We start from the raw sequence: 16,942 nt of genomic DNA on the forward strand, positions 1-16,942 counted from the left end.
TTGAAATATATTCGCCAGCGTGTCATACTGCCTCAGTTTCTTTCGTCTTGACAGAAATCCATGTTTCTTTATTCTAACTCAACAATGTTTCTAAATTTACCCAATTCTAAAAATATACCTAGCAAGAGGTCTTAAACGCAACTATTGCGCAGCAATACGGTTTGAAGTCTTTAAGTTCATACGCTTAGCTTACATTACAATATCGTTGCCTATGCACGTTACAAGGTAGGTGAGTAAAATAGACACGGGGAATGTCAGAAAAGTTCGCTTGTTGGCCAAAGAATGTGAAAATTGAATAGGGCAGTCAAATCTATACGGTACATGCAAGATGGTTTTGCTTCGACAGTAGACAATTAAGTGGCCCATGGCCGGATCTTCTCAAAATCATAAATTTAGATTCTATTTCAAATGAAAGATACCAATATTGAGATTTATTGCACCGTTACCGAGGTGCCCGAGAGATTAGGGATGAAGGAAGTATGATTACATTTGATTAGACTATGTATTCCCTAAGGCTCATGACTTTTTCAGCCTTTTGAAAGGGGAGCGATAGCGTACAGATTGATTCGCTACGTGCTCTATGTAACAGCATATGCACGATTTTGTCGTGTCCTCCCCGAGAAGCTGCCTGGAGCGCATTTCCGTAGGGTCCGTCCACCCTGGGCGTTGACATCGGCTCCGTGCTCCAACAACATCTGCATGATTTTGTCGTGTCCGTTTCACGAGGCCCACATCAATGGGTTTGTTTTTGCATCGTCTGCCGTATTGATATCTTGTTTCTGAGCAGCCAGTAGGAACTGAACCTCTTGCTCGTGGCCGTTAAATGATGCCAGATTGAGCGCATTCATTGATGGCACGCCTGTGTATGGAATTACTGCCTTCCAAAAGATAGGAAACCACAGGGAAACCCGTTTTCTGTGCATATCGTACACTGAATGTAGTCGATTCCGCACTTCCTGGTCCAACATCAAGGTCATTTTCCGTACGTGATTAACCCAATGTACTGCAATGCACTGCTGAGTATTCCAAAAGCTCTCAAATCTTGAAGCTTGGTTGGCCTTCTTCGTCTTCCAAATCTTCCATCATCAAAAGGTACCGAAGACAGATCTCCGCCATCTGATTTTCTGCATCATTCAGGCTGCTCCAATATATAAGATGGGGATTGTCCGAACTTTTCTTTTGAATCAGAAACCCTCTAGCAGTCTGATGGATGAGATAGATTTTGGAGTTGTTAGTAAAGACAAACCAGCCGCATAACTGTCGGAATTTTCACTGTAAATGAGTTGGATCTAGCCCGGCCTCCATTGTTGTTCGTGCCTCGGAGTAGGTGGCAATACCTAGCGCCACAGCTATCTCTCGCATTGTCAGAGGACGTCATTTTTGGCGGTATCCATTTCATCTGCTGGGACTCGACAGAGAATCTTTTCGTATGCGGCATTCACAGAAGGCGGTATGGGGGGGATCGGATGTTCTGCTGGCCGAAGGCTGCGCTTAAAGGTGGTGCGGATATCATCAATCGTTAGATGTAGCCAGAGATAAGTACGGTGTTTCATGTGACGTAGCGGCTGTTCTACTCGATGGTGGACCTCCAGTGATAGTTGTGCTACTTCGGCCAACTCTTTTTTTTCACTCGAACTTTTACCACTATATCAATCTCCTCATGAATTCGGTCATTTCGTCCTCTCCTTTGACGTGTACGTGTGAGAAGGAATCAGTGATCGCTCAAAAACTATCCTGTATATGATCGTAGGGTAACGAGGAATTTCAAACAGGTATCCTTCGTTAATGAAGAGGTTTGCTGATAAAAGAACTGGAGCTTTTCAATCAATCGCCCCTAATCCTTTTCATGGCATTCGTCAAGCGCATCGATTATGCAAATTGTCTTGTGTGATACGTCGGCTAATGCGGCAGCAGTGAGGATCCGCCAAAGCTCATCAACCTCGTTTCACAGTCTCTCCCCGTTTTGCTCCCAGGACGGTATAGCATAGGACAAGAGATGAGGCCGCTGGCTGAAAAGTTGACGTAGTACCGAGCAAAGTGCTGTATCAAGGCGGTTCTGGTGCTCATTGTCTTTGAAGAAAAAGAAACATATGGTCACTCCTGGACTTGAAGCCTCCACGTGTTCGTCGATGATCGATCTGGCCAGTACAGACTTCCCGCAGCCTGGGTCGGCTGACACCCATAGAATGTCATTACAGTAACTCTCCCACCAGCGAATGTATTCAGGGCTCTGCAAAGCCCACTGGCAGGTTCCTTTCACACTTCGCGGATTGATGTTCTTCTGTTCCTCATACTTTGATGTCTTTAAAGATTGATGACAACGGCGTTGCTGATCCGTCAATGCCAATTCGATCTTCTCACAATGCTGTTGATCTTGTTGATTGTATGCTCGGCCGAGTCGTTTGTTCGTGCCTTTGACTTCATCTTTTAATTCATCTATATATAGCTATATAAGTAAGCCACTCTTTGTTCGAGACTAAGCTAATATACGGTTCACATACTACACGCATCTGCGGCCAAGTTCTCTTGCGAAACACGGCCCACCGGTATATATCCTAGCAGCTCCTTGGCATACGATGCCGCTGCTAAAGCTGCGTACACTTGCCACTGTTTGTTCTTATGCGAATCGACGTAATCACAAATCCCACGGATGACAATGCAAGGAAAGTATTGCATCAACCCCGCTGCCTCCATCTCAAAGCACAATGCCCCAGTGTCCTTCCGTAGCTGTTCCCGGGTCCGTGCATGCTTAACGACATAATTCCCGGACGCGATGATACCGTAGTGTGGTTGTGGACCGCAGCTCTCGCGTTCGCTCCTCGTCTCTTCCCATTCTGCCAGACAACTATCGCAGCTATTTGCAGTCGCCGGCTGATCGTGGTCCGGTTTGAACAGTCGATCCGATTCTGTATTAGGTCTGCCGAAGTTTTTCCGAGTTCGTGTGGTTCTTTTGGTCGCACTGGTGAAATATTCCGGAAAGCGGGGATCATCTCTTAACTCAGCGGCCCTCATCGAGCCAAGTGCCGTTAAAAGTGATCTAAGAGGACTGTTCAAAGACCCAAGACCCAGTTCGATGAAATTCACCACCCGAGCCAACTTTTCCCATGTCATATTGGACCAAACCCCCAAGCCCCCCCGGGCAACTGATCACAAGATCGCCAAGTCGTATATCATGAGCAGTCGACGTAATCCCGCCTCCAACACCCACTATAAACCCAACGCGGAGTGATTTTGAGAATGTGCGGAGCATATTATTGGCGACCGTGGTGGCTGAGGTGTTGCCATATTGTCCTGTAGGGAGGCAAGCGATCACAACCGAATGTTGCCCGATTCGGCCCAATGTGTAGGTATTTGAGTCGGACATGTCTTGAGAATTGAGAGGGCCGAAATACTCCATCTAGCATTTTCATAGCTGCGGCAGCCTCGATCGGTAGGGCACATATCCAACCGATTTGGAATCTTTCCCGTGGGGGACAGGCCATGCCAAAGACTTCGTTCGCTCACGATAGAATCTTGGAGAGGCGCCGGAAGCGAGTAGGTGAAATCAATGGTTTTGAGATACATTGGGGATGAGACAAATGGGGAATTATAGGTAGAATAAAGAGCCCTCTCAGCCTCCAAAGCTCAGCTTCGTGATTGACAAGAATCACAACAGCGGGCGGCAAGAGAGAAGATGCTGTTGGTGGTAGCAGGTTACCTCGCCAAGAGAATGTGAGGCGTGCCGTACCGAACCCCCGCAATCACCATGAATTGTGAATATCGATGCCCGGGGGGCTGGCCGATCTGAATCTGAAGGAAACATCGTTTTCTGGGGCCAGCAAGAGGCTGAGGACATCTATGACGCCACTTATTTGCACGAAGATTTATTTTCCTTTATGTTACCACTATTCCTGATTTAGATGAGGAACGCCTACCTAGTATTCCACTGGTGACTCAAGAAACAGAGGACTTTTCCCAGTTCAAAGCACTATATCGAATTTTAGTTTAAAAGGCCTACCATGGACAGCCGCGTATCCAAGCACAACGGTTTGAGAAAAATATATATACCAAATAAGCACCACTTACGTAGTTGTCTGTGAACTACATTTGAGCGAAACAGACCCGATTCTGCTCGTGAGTCAACTTACTGTACAAGGTAAAAATATAACCGTAATTATGTGGTCAAATACCAAGCAAAAAGTGTAATGATAATGGTATTGTTGTACGTATCGGTTGGTTGGTTGGTTCAGGGGTCCACTCTTCCAGTGGGGCGATCCTCTTCCCAAATCAAACGACTCCTGACATTTCGGGGACCATTCCGATGTCTTCTCAGCCCATGTCGTTCGTATGGTTCTGGGGACCTCTTTTGGCTCTCCGCCATCCCCATTCAATTTCTTGGGCGACTTCCTTCTTCTCTTGGTAAGATCCTGTCAGAACAAGCTAAAATTGTATGGACTAGTATGCATTCAGGACGAATGAGATCAAGCGGAACCAATTCAGGATAAATAGAATGATTGATTAATTAGAAAACATGCGGTCGAGGGCAGGTTGAAATACCCTCGGAACGTGACCATACTCGGTGGTTATTATACCGAGATTGCCAATTGAAACAATTTACCATACAAAACACAAGGAAATGTGGGTTCCTGGGTAACCAATCGCTTGCTAGTGGTAAGATACCACTCCATGCTCTGACAGATCCTTATCACATGGTTCCAGATCAGGCGGAGGCTCCTTGGTCCTACAAGGTTTCGCCGGAACTTTATTTCCAGGTACGCGCTCTTCATGATCATCCCATGGTCCGATCTTCCTGGTATAAACCGCCTCAAGAATAGGGTCAACCAGAGGAACCCATCAAGTTCTTCCCGGTTTGTTGGCGTTGGCCAGTCCTTGATCTTTTCCATATGACGAAGCGATGGGCGAATACCCTCGCGGCTCCCCTCAAATCCGACCGCCTCAAGCGAGGACTCGAAGACTCGGACTTTCTTTTCGGCCAGATAAACTGGGCCGAACACCACCCTAGGGAAGTATTTCTCATGTAGGAAGCGGAATAAGGTCTCATATGGCGTAGCTGACCCCAGGTGACCTTCCACGAATGGGCTAAATCCAGCTTCTCTATGATCTCCGATAGTAGAATCCTGTCTGGAATTTCCCTCCGAACCCGGCAACTGTCCAAAGACCATGCCGGTGAATTGGGCATACGTGTGCATGGCGTTTTTCAGGCTTATTCCCATCCTCCGATGTGCGTATTGGCCATGGGTAGTGATCACCACAGCCTTGAACTCGTCTCCCGGCTTGATCGGAACAGCCCAGTACCCGCATGATGCGTCTGCTGTGAAATACGTTGAAAACTTTGATTTCAACACAACGTCGACCACCTCATCAAAGTTGTGGACTGGATATGAAGACCCGATGGACCACTTGTTAATGGGGATGAAATTGTGAACAATCCTCAGATCTTTAGGATTCTTCTTTGAGATGAATCGTGTCTGCGCTCCCCATTGTGAAGCCATGCGATATAAGATTCCGGCATCCTCCATGTCGGGGAATGCTTTGGCAGCGAACTCTCGCTCATATTGAGTGTATCTCTTCATTTTCGCCTTCACTGGTTTTGCGTCTGGCACGATGCCGATGGAATGTTCAATGAGATCCGTCGCTCGGATGTCTCTAACCGACTTCGCGAAACAGTCCTTTCAAGTGTAAAGCAGGCGCCGGACCTCCGCTTGGCGCTGTGGATTGTCCGCCACCAATTCTCCGATCACGATCTCGGTCCCCTCAAACCAACAGTCGACAGTCCCTTGATCGGCTTCGCTCAGCTGGCGAGCCTGCGATCGCCGATCGGTCGGAAATTTCCCTGCCTCATTCATACGGAATGGTGTTGCTAAGTAACAGGAATCAAAGACCGTAGATCCTTCCACCCAACGATGCGGTCGAGTGAACGTCGATCTCCACAATGCTTATGCTTTATCAACATCACCGTCAGCCAAATCCATGATTTCTGGACGATGCATAGGGAAAGAATAATTTCCCGGATCTCTCTGGAAAACGATAGCCATATTGACCATATCAGCTGCAGTGCCCGGGGCTGGCTTAAAAATGCTAATCACGTCCTCATCGTCTCCACAGACGGTCTCAACAGGATCCTTCCACTGAACCTTCTTCCGCAACCTTTCTTTCTTGGTTTTATGATTTTCTGTTGTGGTTCTCTTTGATTGTCTCATAAAGTATGCAGTGTTGGACGGATATGATCTTTCCCTCCTAATTGTTTAATGGAGAGACCGCGAAATTTTTCAGTGAGCTCATCGATAAGTCGTTCGCTGAGGACCCGATATCGGTTTACTTGACTTTTGGGAATCGCTTTGGGTTTAGGCTTGAATGGATCCACGATAGGTTGTTCAGTGCCTGTGCCACATGAATCACTGCAGCTGGAAGAACGCATTTGAGCTCTCCTCCGGAGCCCTGAAAGTGTTCTGCTATAAGCCACTCCGGGATAACGTACGGACGCTTCCTTCTTCGCATTGAACTTTCGATATAATCTTCTTCTACGTCCTGTTGCAGCTGGATTTTGCTCAGGAACGGGTTGGTCGTCAGGAGGATGCGATTCCTCTGAGTCTGTCTCTCCTGCTGGAGCGGCCTCTTCCTCTGATGCTGGAGGGTTCTCCTTCCTCCTTGACGGTAAATACCCTGCGGTACTTTGAGCCATAGGTTCATCTGCACCAGGCTGGCTGGTTTTGAATAGTGGGCCTCTATTGCAAAAATTACGACTATTCCATTTTTTCTCACTAGCTTTATTACCGGTTGAGCTAGAGCGTTGATCTTGATTCCCGCTTGCATTATTTCTTGGAACTGAACTTGGCTGTTTGGAACTTGACTGTTTGGAACTTGACTGTTTGGAACTTGACTGTTTGGCTGAATACTTGTCATTTGGGTCATAGAATGGACCTCTATAAGATTGTCTATATGGCTGATAGAAAGAAGGCTCAAAGGAAGACGACGATGCCCGTGCGTTCGCTCTCCATTGCGAGAAAGTTGATTTGTTTTTACCCGTTGGTTGATTTGCACTCGTGGCACCCGTGGGATAGAAACTACCACTCTTGCCTCTATGTGGCATGTAGTTATCGCTATCATCTCCCTGTGCTCTTGCAGTTCCCCTAGGAACTGAACTTGATGGTTTGGCTGGGCCATGGAAATTCCATTTTTGGGATGATTTCTGATACGATTGTGAGAAACCTGATTTATGATTGCTTGTTGGTCGATTCGTACTCGTTGCCCGAGCGGACCAAGAGTCTTGCGATGGCTCACTCTTGGAAGACGTCGCCATATGGCCGAACCTTTTCTTATGATACTCTAGACGCTTTTGGGGATCTGATAAAATGGAGTACGCATCGTTGATACGCTGAAACTCCTTCGTCCAATAACTTTCATCTTTGTCGTGCCTATCGGGATGTGTACCCAGGGCTACAAATCAAGATTTGCCTTCTCTGCATCGTAACATGTATTTGCTTACCTCGCTTCCTAAACGCCTTTTTAATGGCCTCATCGGTTGGGAAATCAGATGACAAGCTACCAGACGGTAAGCCCAAGTCCTTATAATAGTCCCTCCGTTCATCTATGTTGTTCATGTTGAGTTCGTTGTTGCTCAATGGACTATGACTTTAGTTGGGATTTACCACGCTATATTGGATTTGCAAAGAAACGTATGCTTGAAAGAATATTTAGCTCTATAGATGAGGCTCTATCAAAAGTTCATTTCTGGCACAGGGCGTCAATATTGGCTTGCTAGAACCTGAATCGGTATTTCTATATTTAGAACGATAAATAGATCTGCAGCGTGTGAAATAACTCGAGGGAAGAGCCAAGAGAGTTCTCAACATGTCAAGTGTCAAGAGAGCTTGAGATGGTACAGTAACTTAGAATTCGAAATCAGTTTTAACTCTACACTCTTGCGACTTGATTCGGGAAACGTAACTTGAAACACGCTAGTTTACATTAGGCAAAGTGGTCATCCATGATTTCCGATTATAGACATTGTATTTTACATGACGCAGGTATGACCTTGCCAGGTGTAATTTACTCGAAAATCACATACAATGGTGTTTTTCTGCCATGCCGTCCACCCCAAGCACGAGGCAGCTTCACCCGTCTATCTCTTGAGTGTCACAATAGACGATCATGAATATTCATGCAAACCTGCGGTAGTTTGGAAGTGTACACACATCGCGAATTCGAAACGCACTGTAACACCAATTCTTGTGGAAACTTGCAACCTAAGCTACTTGGGGCTAGCCAAGTGGCATTATGCTGGTATGCGCTTGTCATGAAGTCGATGAGCTTTACCAGCGATGATAGAGTGAGTGTATTCTGGAGCCTGTCGTCGTGATGTGGGGACTTCGGTCGGGCGCGGCTGGAGAGATCAGCTAGCGGAGTAAAAGCATTGAAGGCGTGGGTGAAGCAGAAGGAAAGACAGGGAAAAATTCTTCGATTTTATTGTAATCTGGTTACTGATTGTCCTCGTTCGAATGGTTCTTCATTGGTCCAAAAAGTTAAAACTGGCATTCACAGCTTCTCATGTGCACCAGCGTTGAATGTGCTTATCCCATTGTTTCAGCCCAATTCTGGTCGGGCCACCACGCTTAAGTGATATAAATCGTAGCGTTCGGTCCTACGCTGTCCTTGGACAATCCTGTCACCTCAATAGGCCCACTCCTTTGTTCGAATCCTAATTCTAGACTTCTACTTGTATTGCTCAGAAAATTATGTCTTTCATCACTTCTTTGCACCCTGCTCCAGATGTTAGAAACGTTGTTGAAAGCATCTGTACTTTCTACGATGCTAGCGGACAGGTTTATGCTGACGACCCGTGGGAAATCAAAGAAAACGAGTCGCTTGATATAAATCATTTGGTCGCGGTGTTACGAGCAATATTGAAGGTTTGGTTCTATCACCTTATATGACTCTCATTTATTCACGCCAAGTAGCAATCACTCTCTCCCTCGATTCTACAAGTTGAAAAACTTTACGAAATCGAATTTCCACAGTGGATCTTTTGCCTGAGACAGTGCAAACAGGGCGGTGCGATTTGGTCCGATGGTGTGCGAAAGCTGGAATTGAAGAAGCTCAATATCATTCATTGCATCAATGGAAAATAGACGGAGAACAAGGAGGCCTATATCTGACTCTGAGTTAATATCACTGGCTGTAATTGGATCGAGTATTGTGGCATCGGCAAGTACAGCTATATATAGGACATTTCGGATGGAGAAGCAGGTGCATACAATGATTCTCGGAATCTTCGTAACTCCTTTCTGGTCTCACCGCAAAGCCCTTAGTGCAGATAGGGTATCGAGCAGCCCACATTAAAATAAGGGGTAAAAATAACAACAACGTGAAATGGTATCTTATGCTTTGACCGTTGAATTATGATCCCAATAGCCACTATACTTTGGCCACATAATACTACGGTCCTCAATTTGTTGCATCGTCCAACGTACAGTAGCAGCCGCTATCGCCTTCCTTGCTGAGTCAATATATAAAAGCTATTTCAAACCCTAATGACATATTACGCTAACCCGAATTCAGTTAGTCTGTATTTTAAATCCTATTGGCTAGACTGGTCTACCATATTGGGGGCATTTCCGCTGTTTCGGTCGCGTCTGCGGATAGCAGCCATATCGACAGCCGTGTTCATTGTTACACACGACTAGCGGGTCGTCGCTAGGTTAAATAGGACCGAGAGATACTTCTTTGATGTTCTGCAGACTGCCAACTGTCAACGATCTGCCTCTCAACAGTACCGTTGCCTAACAAGGCTTCTACGGGCTAAATCCTCTTGACGGTATCGAGGAGCGACGCCAGGTAGTGCACCGAATAGAACTATACCGAAGTATTGGACTACAGTAGCGACCGGTATTGCCTTCCACGCCAGGAACAGAGAGATGCTCTTTCAAACCCTAATCACATGATGCGCTAGTCCAGATATGAATAGCGCGTAAATAGCTCGTTTTTTTGTAGCAAGTGTATAGTTATAGGTTGTATTGTTGTGGGGTTGTGTGGGTCAATATCCAGTAATAGAGATACAGGTCTAACCTTAATGCATGAGGAGTGCGTATCACGATAACAGAACAATACAATCAAAACAGGTGCTTCAACACGGATCGTACCCACAACTACTTTTTAGCGATTGAGTCCTTACACGCGCCTGGCTGCCCCTCTTTTGCCCCACACTTCATCTTTATCTCACCTCCACTTATAAAAGGGTTTCAGTAATTCACCAGCAGCAACCTATCAATATAGCGGCATACCACCCAACAACCTCTACAGACAACGCCCACGAACCTAAGATGAGCACAGCTGTCGATATGGCTGCTCTCCGCAGACGCTACCAAAACAGCGGAAGCCCTTCCAATCCAACAACCCCTACAGACAATGTCCACGAACCTGAGATGATTGCTACGGACATGCTAGTCACCAATCAGTTGCCGGGCCGCAACTAACAGGTGGACCACTGAGAGCCAACCAACATATCTGCCATCAGAATTACGTGCGACAAACGAAGCCAGAGTCAGCCTCTCGCCAACGGTCAGGGACTGTACTCCGTTTGGTGATAGAGCGGTCAGGAAAATGACAAAGCAGTATACCACAATGCAGAGCCAAGACAAGGTATATCGGCATGGTATATCAGAAGGACTACTACAGGGTCGGTAGCGGCATACATGGTCGAGGAGGAGGGAATACAGGCAAGGGATATATAAAGACATCCATTCATGTATCTAGTTTAGTTCTTCATCTTCAATTATACAATTTAATTGTGCATACTTTAGGAACTTCAAAGACTCTACTTGATTATGACTTGACAACCACTAGGACTACAGTATGGATGGATGGATGATATCATTTACCCTGACCTCTCGCTTTTAGTTGGATTCTAAACCACAACCCATAGGCTGGGTACGGATTCGTATTTTGGTCTAGTGGTTAAATCAACTGGTTATGAGCCCGGATTGCGCGACCTCTGAGCGCATAGGTTCGATCCTCACAGCTTGCGTTCTTGAGCACCCAGAGCCACCAGAAGACGGCCTATGATTGGCCCCACAGCCAGGCAGCAGAGCTTTCATACGCGCCCCCAGCCAAGCGGTTATGGTTTACGGGGGAGAGTTGGATTCTAAACCACAACCCATAGGCTGGGTACGGATTCGTATTTTGGTCTAGTGGTTAAATCAACTCTTTTGGCGATATACAGGATACAGCAACTATATATATCTTTGTATGTACATGTGTAATGTCCCACTTCCTGAAAACGAACTTGGAGCCTCGTCAAGGCCTATCGTGGCCCAGGTGCCGTTCAAGTTATTAGGCTGCCCTCATGGCGCGCGGCTTTTGAATCTTTGTGACGCCTCGGCGAAGTCTAGTACGGCTTTGACCGTCCTAGCCCGCGAGACGGTGTCTGGTTTACCTCTCTCACCTTCAGTTGAGCCTCCCAGCAGACTCGATACGCTGTTAAACGCATCCCCAACTTCAATCCTTAGCTTCCGTCGGATTTCCCTCAGATTTGGGCAGTCCACCAGCACGTGGGTGACTGTTTCTTGCGCGCCGCACACACACTGATTATTGTCGCGGAAGCCGAAGGTTTTGGCATAGGTGGATAACCAATTATGGCCCGTCCGTAGCTGCGTCAGCAGGTACGCCCGACCCCTGGGCAGGTTCCCATACAACTTCCTGGTGTAGGCAGCCCGTAGGGTGCTATCAATTTTTCGCAGGTGACCGCCTTTGGTTGATGTTTTCCATTCCCGCTCCCATTGAGCGCGGATCTTGTCCCGGATAAGCGCTCTCTTCCTTGTCAGCAGAGGGCGGAAGGGGTGTGTTTTGCCCGGGCTTGCCGCGTCTTTGGCCAACCGGTCTGCTGCGTCGTTCCCTGGATCGTCGCAGTGTCCGGGTATCCATTGGAGACGGAGCGCGATTCCCTTTGCTTGGACCTCTGCGGCCGCCTGGAGGATGGCATGGATGATACGTTGTCCTGACTTGTTTCCTGGGGTCACGATCGCCTGCAACGCTGACTTGCTGTCGCAGAGGATCGTTGCCGTTGTTGTTCCATTATGTTCCGTTCTTGGCCGCTGATGGCTGATCTTGAACACTGTACTGACAGCGTGGAAAATGCCTATCAGCTCTGCTACGTGAACCGACCACCGGTCCATCGGTCCCACCTGGACCTGCTGGGATTCGATGATCTCTAGGTTGTTGTCGAGTGCTACGGCAGCGGCGCCTAGGTGGCCTTCGCGTCCCGAGGCATCAGAGTAGACCACGATGGCGGATGTGGACCCTACGGTTTCTGCTCGTTCTCTGGCCGTCTCTCGGTCCGACCCGATCTCGATCTCCGTGAAGGACTCGGCTCGCCATGGCAGTAGCGGTCGTGGGTCGATCGTCTCTAGTTCATCTAGTCTTTCTAGGTTCATGGTCTTCAGGGCTTCCGCCAGAGGAAAACGAGCGTACGGCCCAACATTGTTCCTACGTTTCTGGGCTCGCCGTAGTGTATCCCAAATAGGATGATCGCGCGGCAGGGTGTGAAGGCTTGCAATGGTGTTCTGCGCTCGGTGGCGGAGGCGGAGGTGCGTTGGCAAAATATGTGCTTCTACTTCCAGAGTCGTGGTGGCCACTGTCCTGAAAGCTGATAGGATACGGATTAATGCAGTTCTCTGGACTGTGTTTAAGTGTCGTAGGTGAGACTTGTCTCGCAAAGGGTCGTGCCAGACCGTTGACGCGTAGTCCATGACCGGCGTTACGCAGGCTTGGTACAGCTGTCGCATCTGTTCTGGGCGTAGATGCCGCAGCCCGCCCAGAGCAATACTGACCTTGGTTGCGCGTTTGATCGCTTGCTGGACGTGTTGTTTCCAGCGAAGCTCCTGGTCGAACACCACCCCTAGAAGCTTGGCCGTGGGCGACGGTTCGATTGTCTTCCCGTTCATGACTACGTGACCCTGAAGCTGTTCGCGTCTTTTTCTGGTGATATGAATCAGTTCAGTTTTCTCGGCTGCGAAGCAAGACCCAGTTCGACGGGCCCATGCCTCAATGCGGGCAATATCTTCCGATTGAATCTTGGCTAGGTTCTCTTCGGCTGTGTGTCCCACACGCCAGCGAAAGTAGTCATCGATAAAGGCGGATGCACCGCCGTGAGAGTTGACAGGTTGGTCGACCAGGTCGGAGTTGAAGAATGCGAACAGAATAGGGGAGAGAGGCGAGCCCTGTGCAAGTCCCGCGTTCGCCAGTGGTGTGGCCTTGGTGCGGAAGTCATCAAAGCCTATGCTGGCGTGGCGGTCGCTCATAAAGCTCGCAATCCATTTTCTCGCCATGGTTGGGATTCCCCTTGCCCGGAGGCAAGCGTCTAGGCTCACTTTGTTGACTCCGTTAAAGGCACCTTTAAGGTCGAACGCCACCAGCGAAATCACTTTGTGTTTATACCACGCTCGGTCAATCGCATTGGAGAGGACCAACAGGGCCTGTTCAGTCGTTCTGCCTGGTCGTCCTCCGAACTGGGTGTCCGGTAGCAGGCCGAGTTTTTCCGCGAGGTACGACAGTCGTCGCGCCATCACCGCTTCAAGGAGTTTGCCCAAAGTGTTGAGGAGCGAGATCGGGCGATAGGCCCCAGGTACTGAATAGTCAGGTTTCTTGGGTTTCCGTAGCACCACGATCTTCGCGCTTCGCCATCGCTTCGGGTGGTATCCTAGATTGACTGACGCGGTGAAGATCCCCGTGATATAGACCTTGAGGTGGCTCCACAGCTCTTTCCATACCAGCGTCGGCAGGCCGTCTTCGCCAGGTGCGGTAGATCCTTTTGCGGCTTTGAGAGATCGTTGAATCTCAAGCTCAATGATAGGTTGCCACGGGAGTGCTAGAGGTGCTTGGGCGAGCAAGTCCTCGTGAGGTTCGTCCATCTGCGGGAAGAAAGCGTCTAGGAAGGCCTGCGCTTTGTCCTCGTTTTCTATAAGCTCGTTGGTGCCGACCTGCAATGCCGGCAGACATCCCCAGGCTTCTCGTGGTTTCATGTAGGTGGCTGCTTTCCAGAGCTTCCCTTCCCCGGCTTCGTCCAGGAACTGTTTCCAATGTGACGCCTTCACCTTCTCGATAGTCCGGGTCCATAATCGTCGTTTGTGCTGCATCTCCTGAAAGAGCGTTATGGAGCGGGCGTCATGTCGCCCGAGTTCCGCACAGCTTTCTTGCCACGTCCGGCGTAGTTGATTGACCTCGGTCTGCTGTATTTTGAGGGCTGGGGTGAACCAGCGTTTGGAGTATGGTGTTGGTCGTAGGTCGGGAGTGTGTCTATCCACCGCCCTGGCCGTCGCCTCTGTGAGCTTGTCGACTGCCTCATCTAGCGCCGGTCTCGTTTTCACCTCCTTCCATGGGCCCAATTGTCGACGTACGTCTTCGGCGATCTTACACCAGTCCGCACGGTCATAGGCTTTCTTTGCCTTAGCGGCGGGTTGGCGCTGAGTTCTTAGGTCCCATTCAGAGTACGTTGCGCGGTGGTCTGACCCATAGTTTTCGTGGTAGAGATGGCATTTGACGAGCAAGTCCGGGCGGTTCGTTGCCGTCTGGTCGATAGTGGTGCTCTTCCCTGGGTCATTAAAGGGCCAGAAAGTCGCTGTTCCACGTGAAAGACAGCTATGTAGACCATGCGTTTGAAAGAAGTTGACCAATTCGCTTGCGTCTTCAATGAATCGCGGTTGGATATGGTTTCCGCCCCACATCGGATGATGGCGGTTGAAATCACCTGACAAGATGACGCTTGTTGACCTTTGATCGTCTTGGGTATTGGTTATAAGTGTGTTCTGGATTGCTGTGAGTGCTAGTTCTGCCGACGTTTCGTTCGGCGTGAATAGCGGGACGCAGGAGAGGTAAATCGAAAAGATAAGGAATTGAGAGTCGGCTGTCCAGATCTTGATTGCTGTGACGTCCGGGTGGTCGCAGGCGATCTGTCGGTGGGAAGAGGTTGAGACTTTTCGGTTGACGTAGATTAGACTGCGACACCGACCTGCGTCAGTCTTGGTAGTCGGTCGGTACAGCCGCCAGGCGCTATGATTGACGTGCGTTTGATAGGCGGTGATAGATGGTTCTTGGATCAGAAGTATATCCAGATCCTGGCTGCGGTGGTCATTGATGAGGGCTTCCATCCTAGGTCCCGATTTCATGATGTTTAACTGGAGTATGCGTAGGTTTGTCTCTAACATTGGGTAATAGAGGTTGCCGGTGTTAGGCACTGGCGGTCACTGGTTGGGTGTTCACCACCGCAGTCGAGGCATCGGGCTCTCACACCTGGGGGGCACCGTTCCCGCTGGTGTTGGCCAGCGCAATGCCCGCATCGGGGTGTTTCCTTGCATGACCATGCGAAGTGCCCGAATCGTTGGCATCGGAAACATCTCTTTCTTTTTAGTTCGCAGCGTTCCACACTGTCAATGAATCTCCGGCCAATGAGGAAGCCCTTGTCTAGCAAAAGGTTGGCTCCTTCCGCGGTGTCGAACCAGATGCCGAGGGATGCGAACTTCCCTAGCACCTTGTCTCTCTTCTTAAGCCAAGCCACCTCTTCGATTCGGGGTCCTAGTTCGTGTAGGTTATTGTCTTTCATGATTTTCTCGATCGCCTGTGGGTTTGCATTTTCGAGGTCATAGTCTTCAGTCGGGGTCCGGTGTACTACGACGCCGAACCGCGCCTTGACCAGTTTCGTGTTGTTTTCTAGCTCATTCAGCCATTCTGTGCTGTTGCGGGCCGCTTCCGCCGACTCTGTGTCTTTAAATCGGATGATATATCCAGTTTTGGTGGTGCCAACCCCGACTACTTGGGCGTCTTGTGTGGACGGTGCGTTCGACAGCGCCGTACAGATCTGGGTGTTTGCGGACTCCGTTGGAAGATATCGCCCAAAGGTGTTTTGATCGCTCATATCGTTGTCTCTCGGGTCGACAAAGGACCGCTGGGTGCTAATTCGGACGCAGTTCCGGTCTTTGTCTGTGCGTTGGTGGTTTGGTTGAAGAGGCGGGTGGCTTGCTGCCACCGCGGCCCACGATTTGGCCACGGGTGTGGACGGGAGCGCATCGATTTGCGCCCTTAGGCCTCGAACTTCCTCATGGAGTTTCTCGTTCTGCGTTTGGAGGACATTCTGGTCGTGCTTTACTTCAAGCAGTTCGTCTTTGGTGGATTGTATGAGCTCGGTTTGGTAGGCGATCGTTTCTTTCAAGCCATCAATCATTCGCCAGATGTCCCGAGTCGTGACGCGTCCGCTGCTGTCTACGGAGCTTGTAATCTCGGTAATTGAGCGAGCTGCGTTAGAGTAGCCATCGCTGAGGCGAGCCTGTCTTCTGGTCCGGGGCGCGGTAGTCGAATCAAGGGTTTCCGGCGTGTCAGTCACTGCCGTTCCTCGCGTGGTTGTGCGAGGAGGCTCGGGAGCACCCGCATGTGGGTCCGCCATTCCTTCCCGCTCGGTACACAACAACAATTTTATATCGCCTTCCGGTACAGCTCCGTCTTGTTGTGTGTCGGTCACCAGGTACCGGAAATGTCCGGTGCTCTACAGTCACCCTGGTTTTACAGACGCGCTCCGGCGACTACAGTACTTCCCGAAACTGGTCTGAAGTTTACCCTAGGACTACAGTAGCGACCGCTTTCGCCTTCCATGTCGGACAACGCAGAGTAGCTTTTTCAAACCCTAGTCACATGAGCTGCTAAGCCGTATTTGGTTAACCTCGTATTGAACAATCCGTCACAAGGCCGAATAGTATAATACAAAACGAGGAAAAGGCGAAGTATTGTAAGTTCCAATTTACTATTACAGCTCTGAGTCACAATACCACACTCACCATCACGTCATTGCAACTCTGACATAAACATCCTGACCTACCGAAAGCTCGCCCGAAAGCTAGATGTCTGGAAACGAATATACATATGATACCAAAATAGCTACAGACTAACTAAACTTAAAAAG

At 49.1% G+C, this 16,942-nt stretch overlaps 3 protein-coding genes across 3 annotated transcripts; 1 reads left to right on the plus strand and 2 right to left on the minus strand.

Annotated features, from left to right (window-relative positions):
* Positions 1–3,037: 3,037 nt before the first annotated feature.
* On the minus strand, positions 3,038–3,564 carry N7471_010340 (uncharacterized protein; the record flags this gene model as incomplete). Its single annotated transcript, XM_057283059.1, has 2 exons — positions 3,038–3,391; positions 3,505–3,564. The coding sequence occupies 2 exons, from the start codon at positions 3,562–3,564 to the stop codon at positions 3,038–3,040; spliced, it is 414 nt and encodes a 137-aa protein (XP_057132038.1).
* A 744-nt stretch (positions 3,565–4,308) lies between these two features.
* Positions 4,309–5,846, minus strand: N7471_010341 (Ribonuclease H-like protein; the record flags this gene model as incomplete). The annotated part of the gene is made up of 3 exons (XM_057283060.1): positions 4,309–4,419; positions 4,725–5,654; positions 5,697–5,846. The coding sequence occupies 3 exons, from the start codon at positions 5,844–5,846 to the stop codon at positions 4,309–4,311; spliced, it is 1,191 nt and encodes a 396-aa protein (XP_057132039.1).
* A 544-nt stretch (positions 5,847–6,390) lies between these two features.
* Positions 6,391–6,684, plus strand: N7471_010342 (uncharacterized protein; the record flags this gene model as incomplete). Its single annotated transcript, XM_057283061.1, has 2 exons — positions 6,391–6,474; positions 6,538–6,684. The coding sequence occupies 2 exons, from the start codon at positions 6,391–6,393 to the stop codon at positions 6,682–6,684; spliced, it is 231 nt and encodes a 76-aa protein (XP_057132040.1).
* Between the last annotated feature and the right edge of the window lie 10,258 nt (positions 6,685–16,942).

Source organism: Penicillium samsonianum, assembly GCF_028829775.1.
Source record: "Penicillium samsonianum strain IBT 33392 chromosome Unknown utg000006l_segment0_segment0, whole genome shotgun sequence".
Taxonomy (NCBI): Eukaryota; Fungi; Ascomycota; class Eurotiomycetes; order Eurotiales; family Aspergillaceae; genus Penicillium; species Penicillium samsonianum.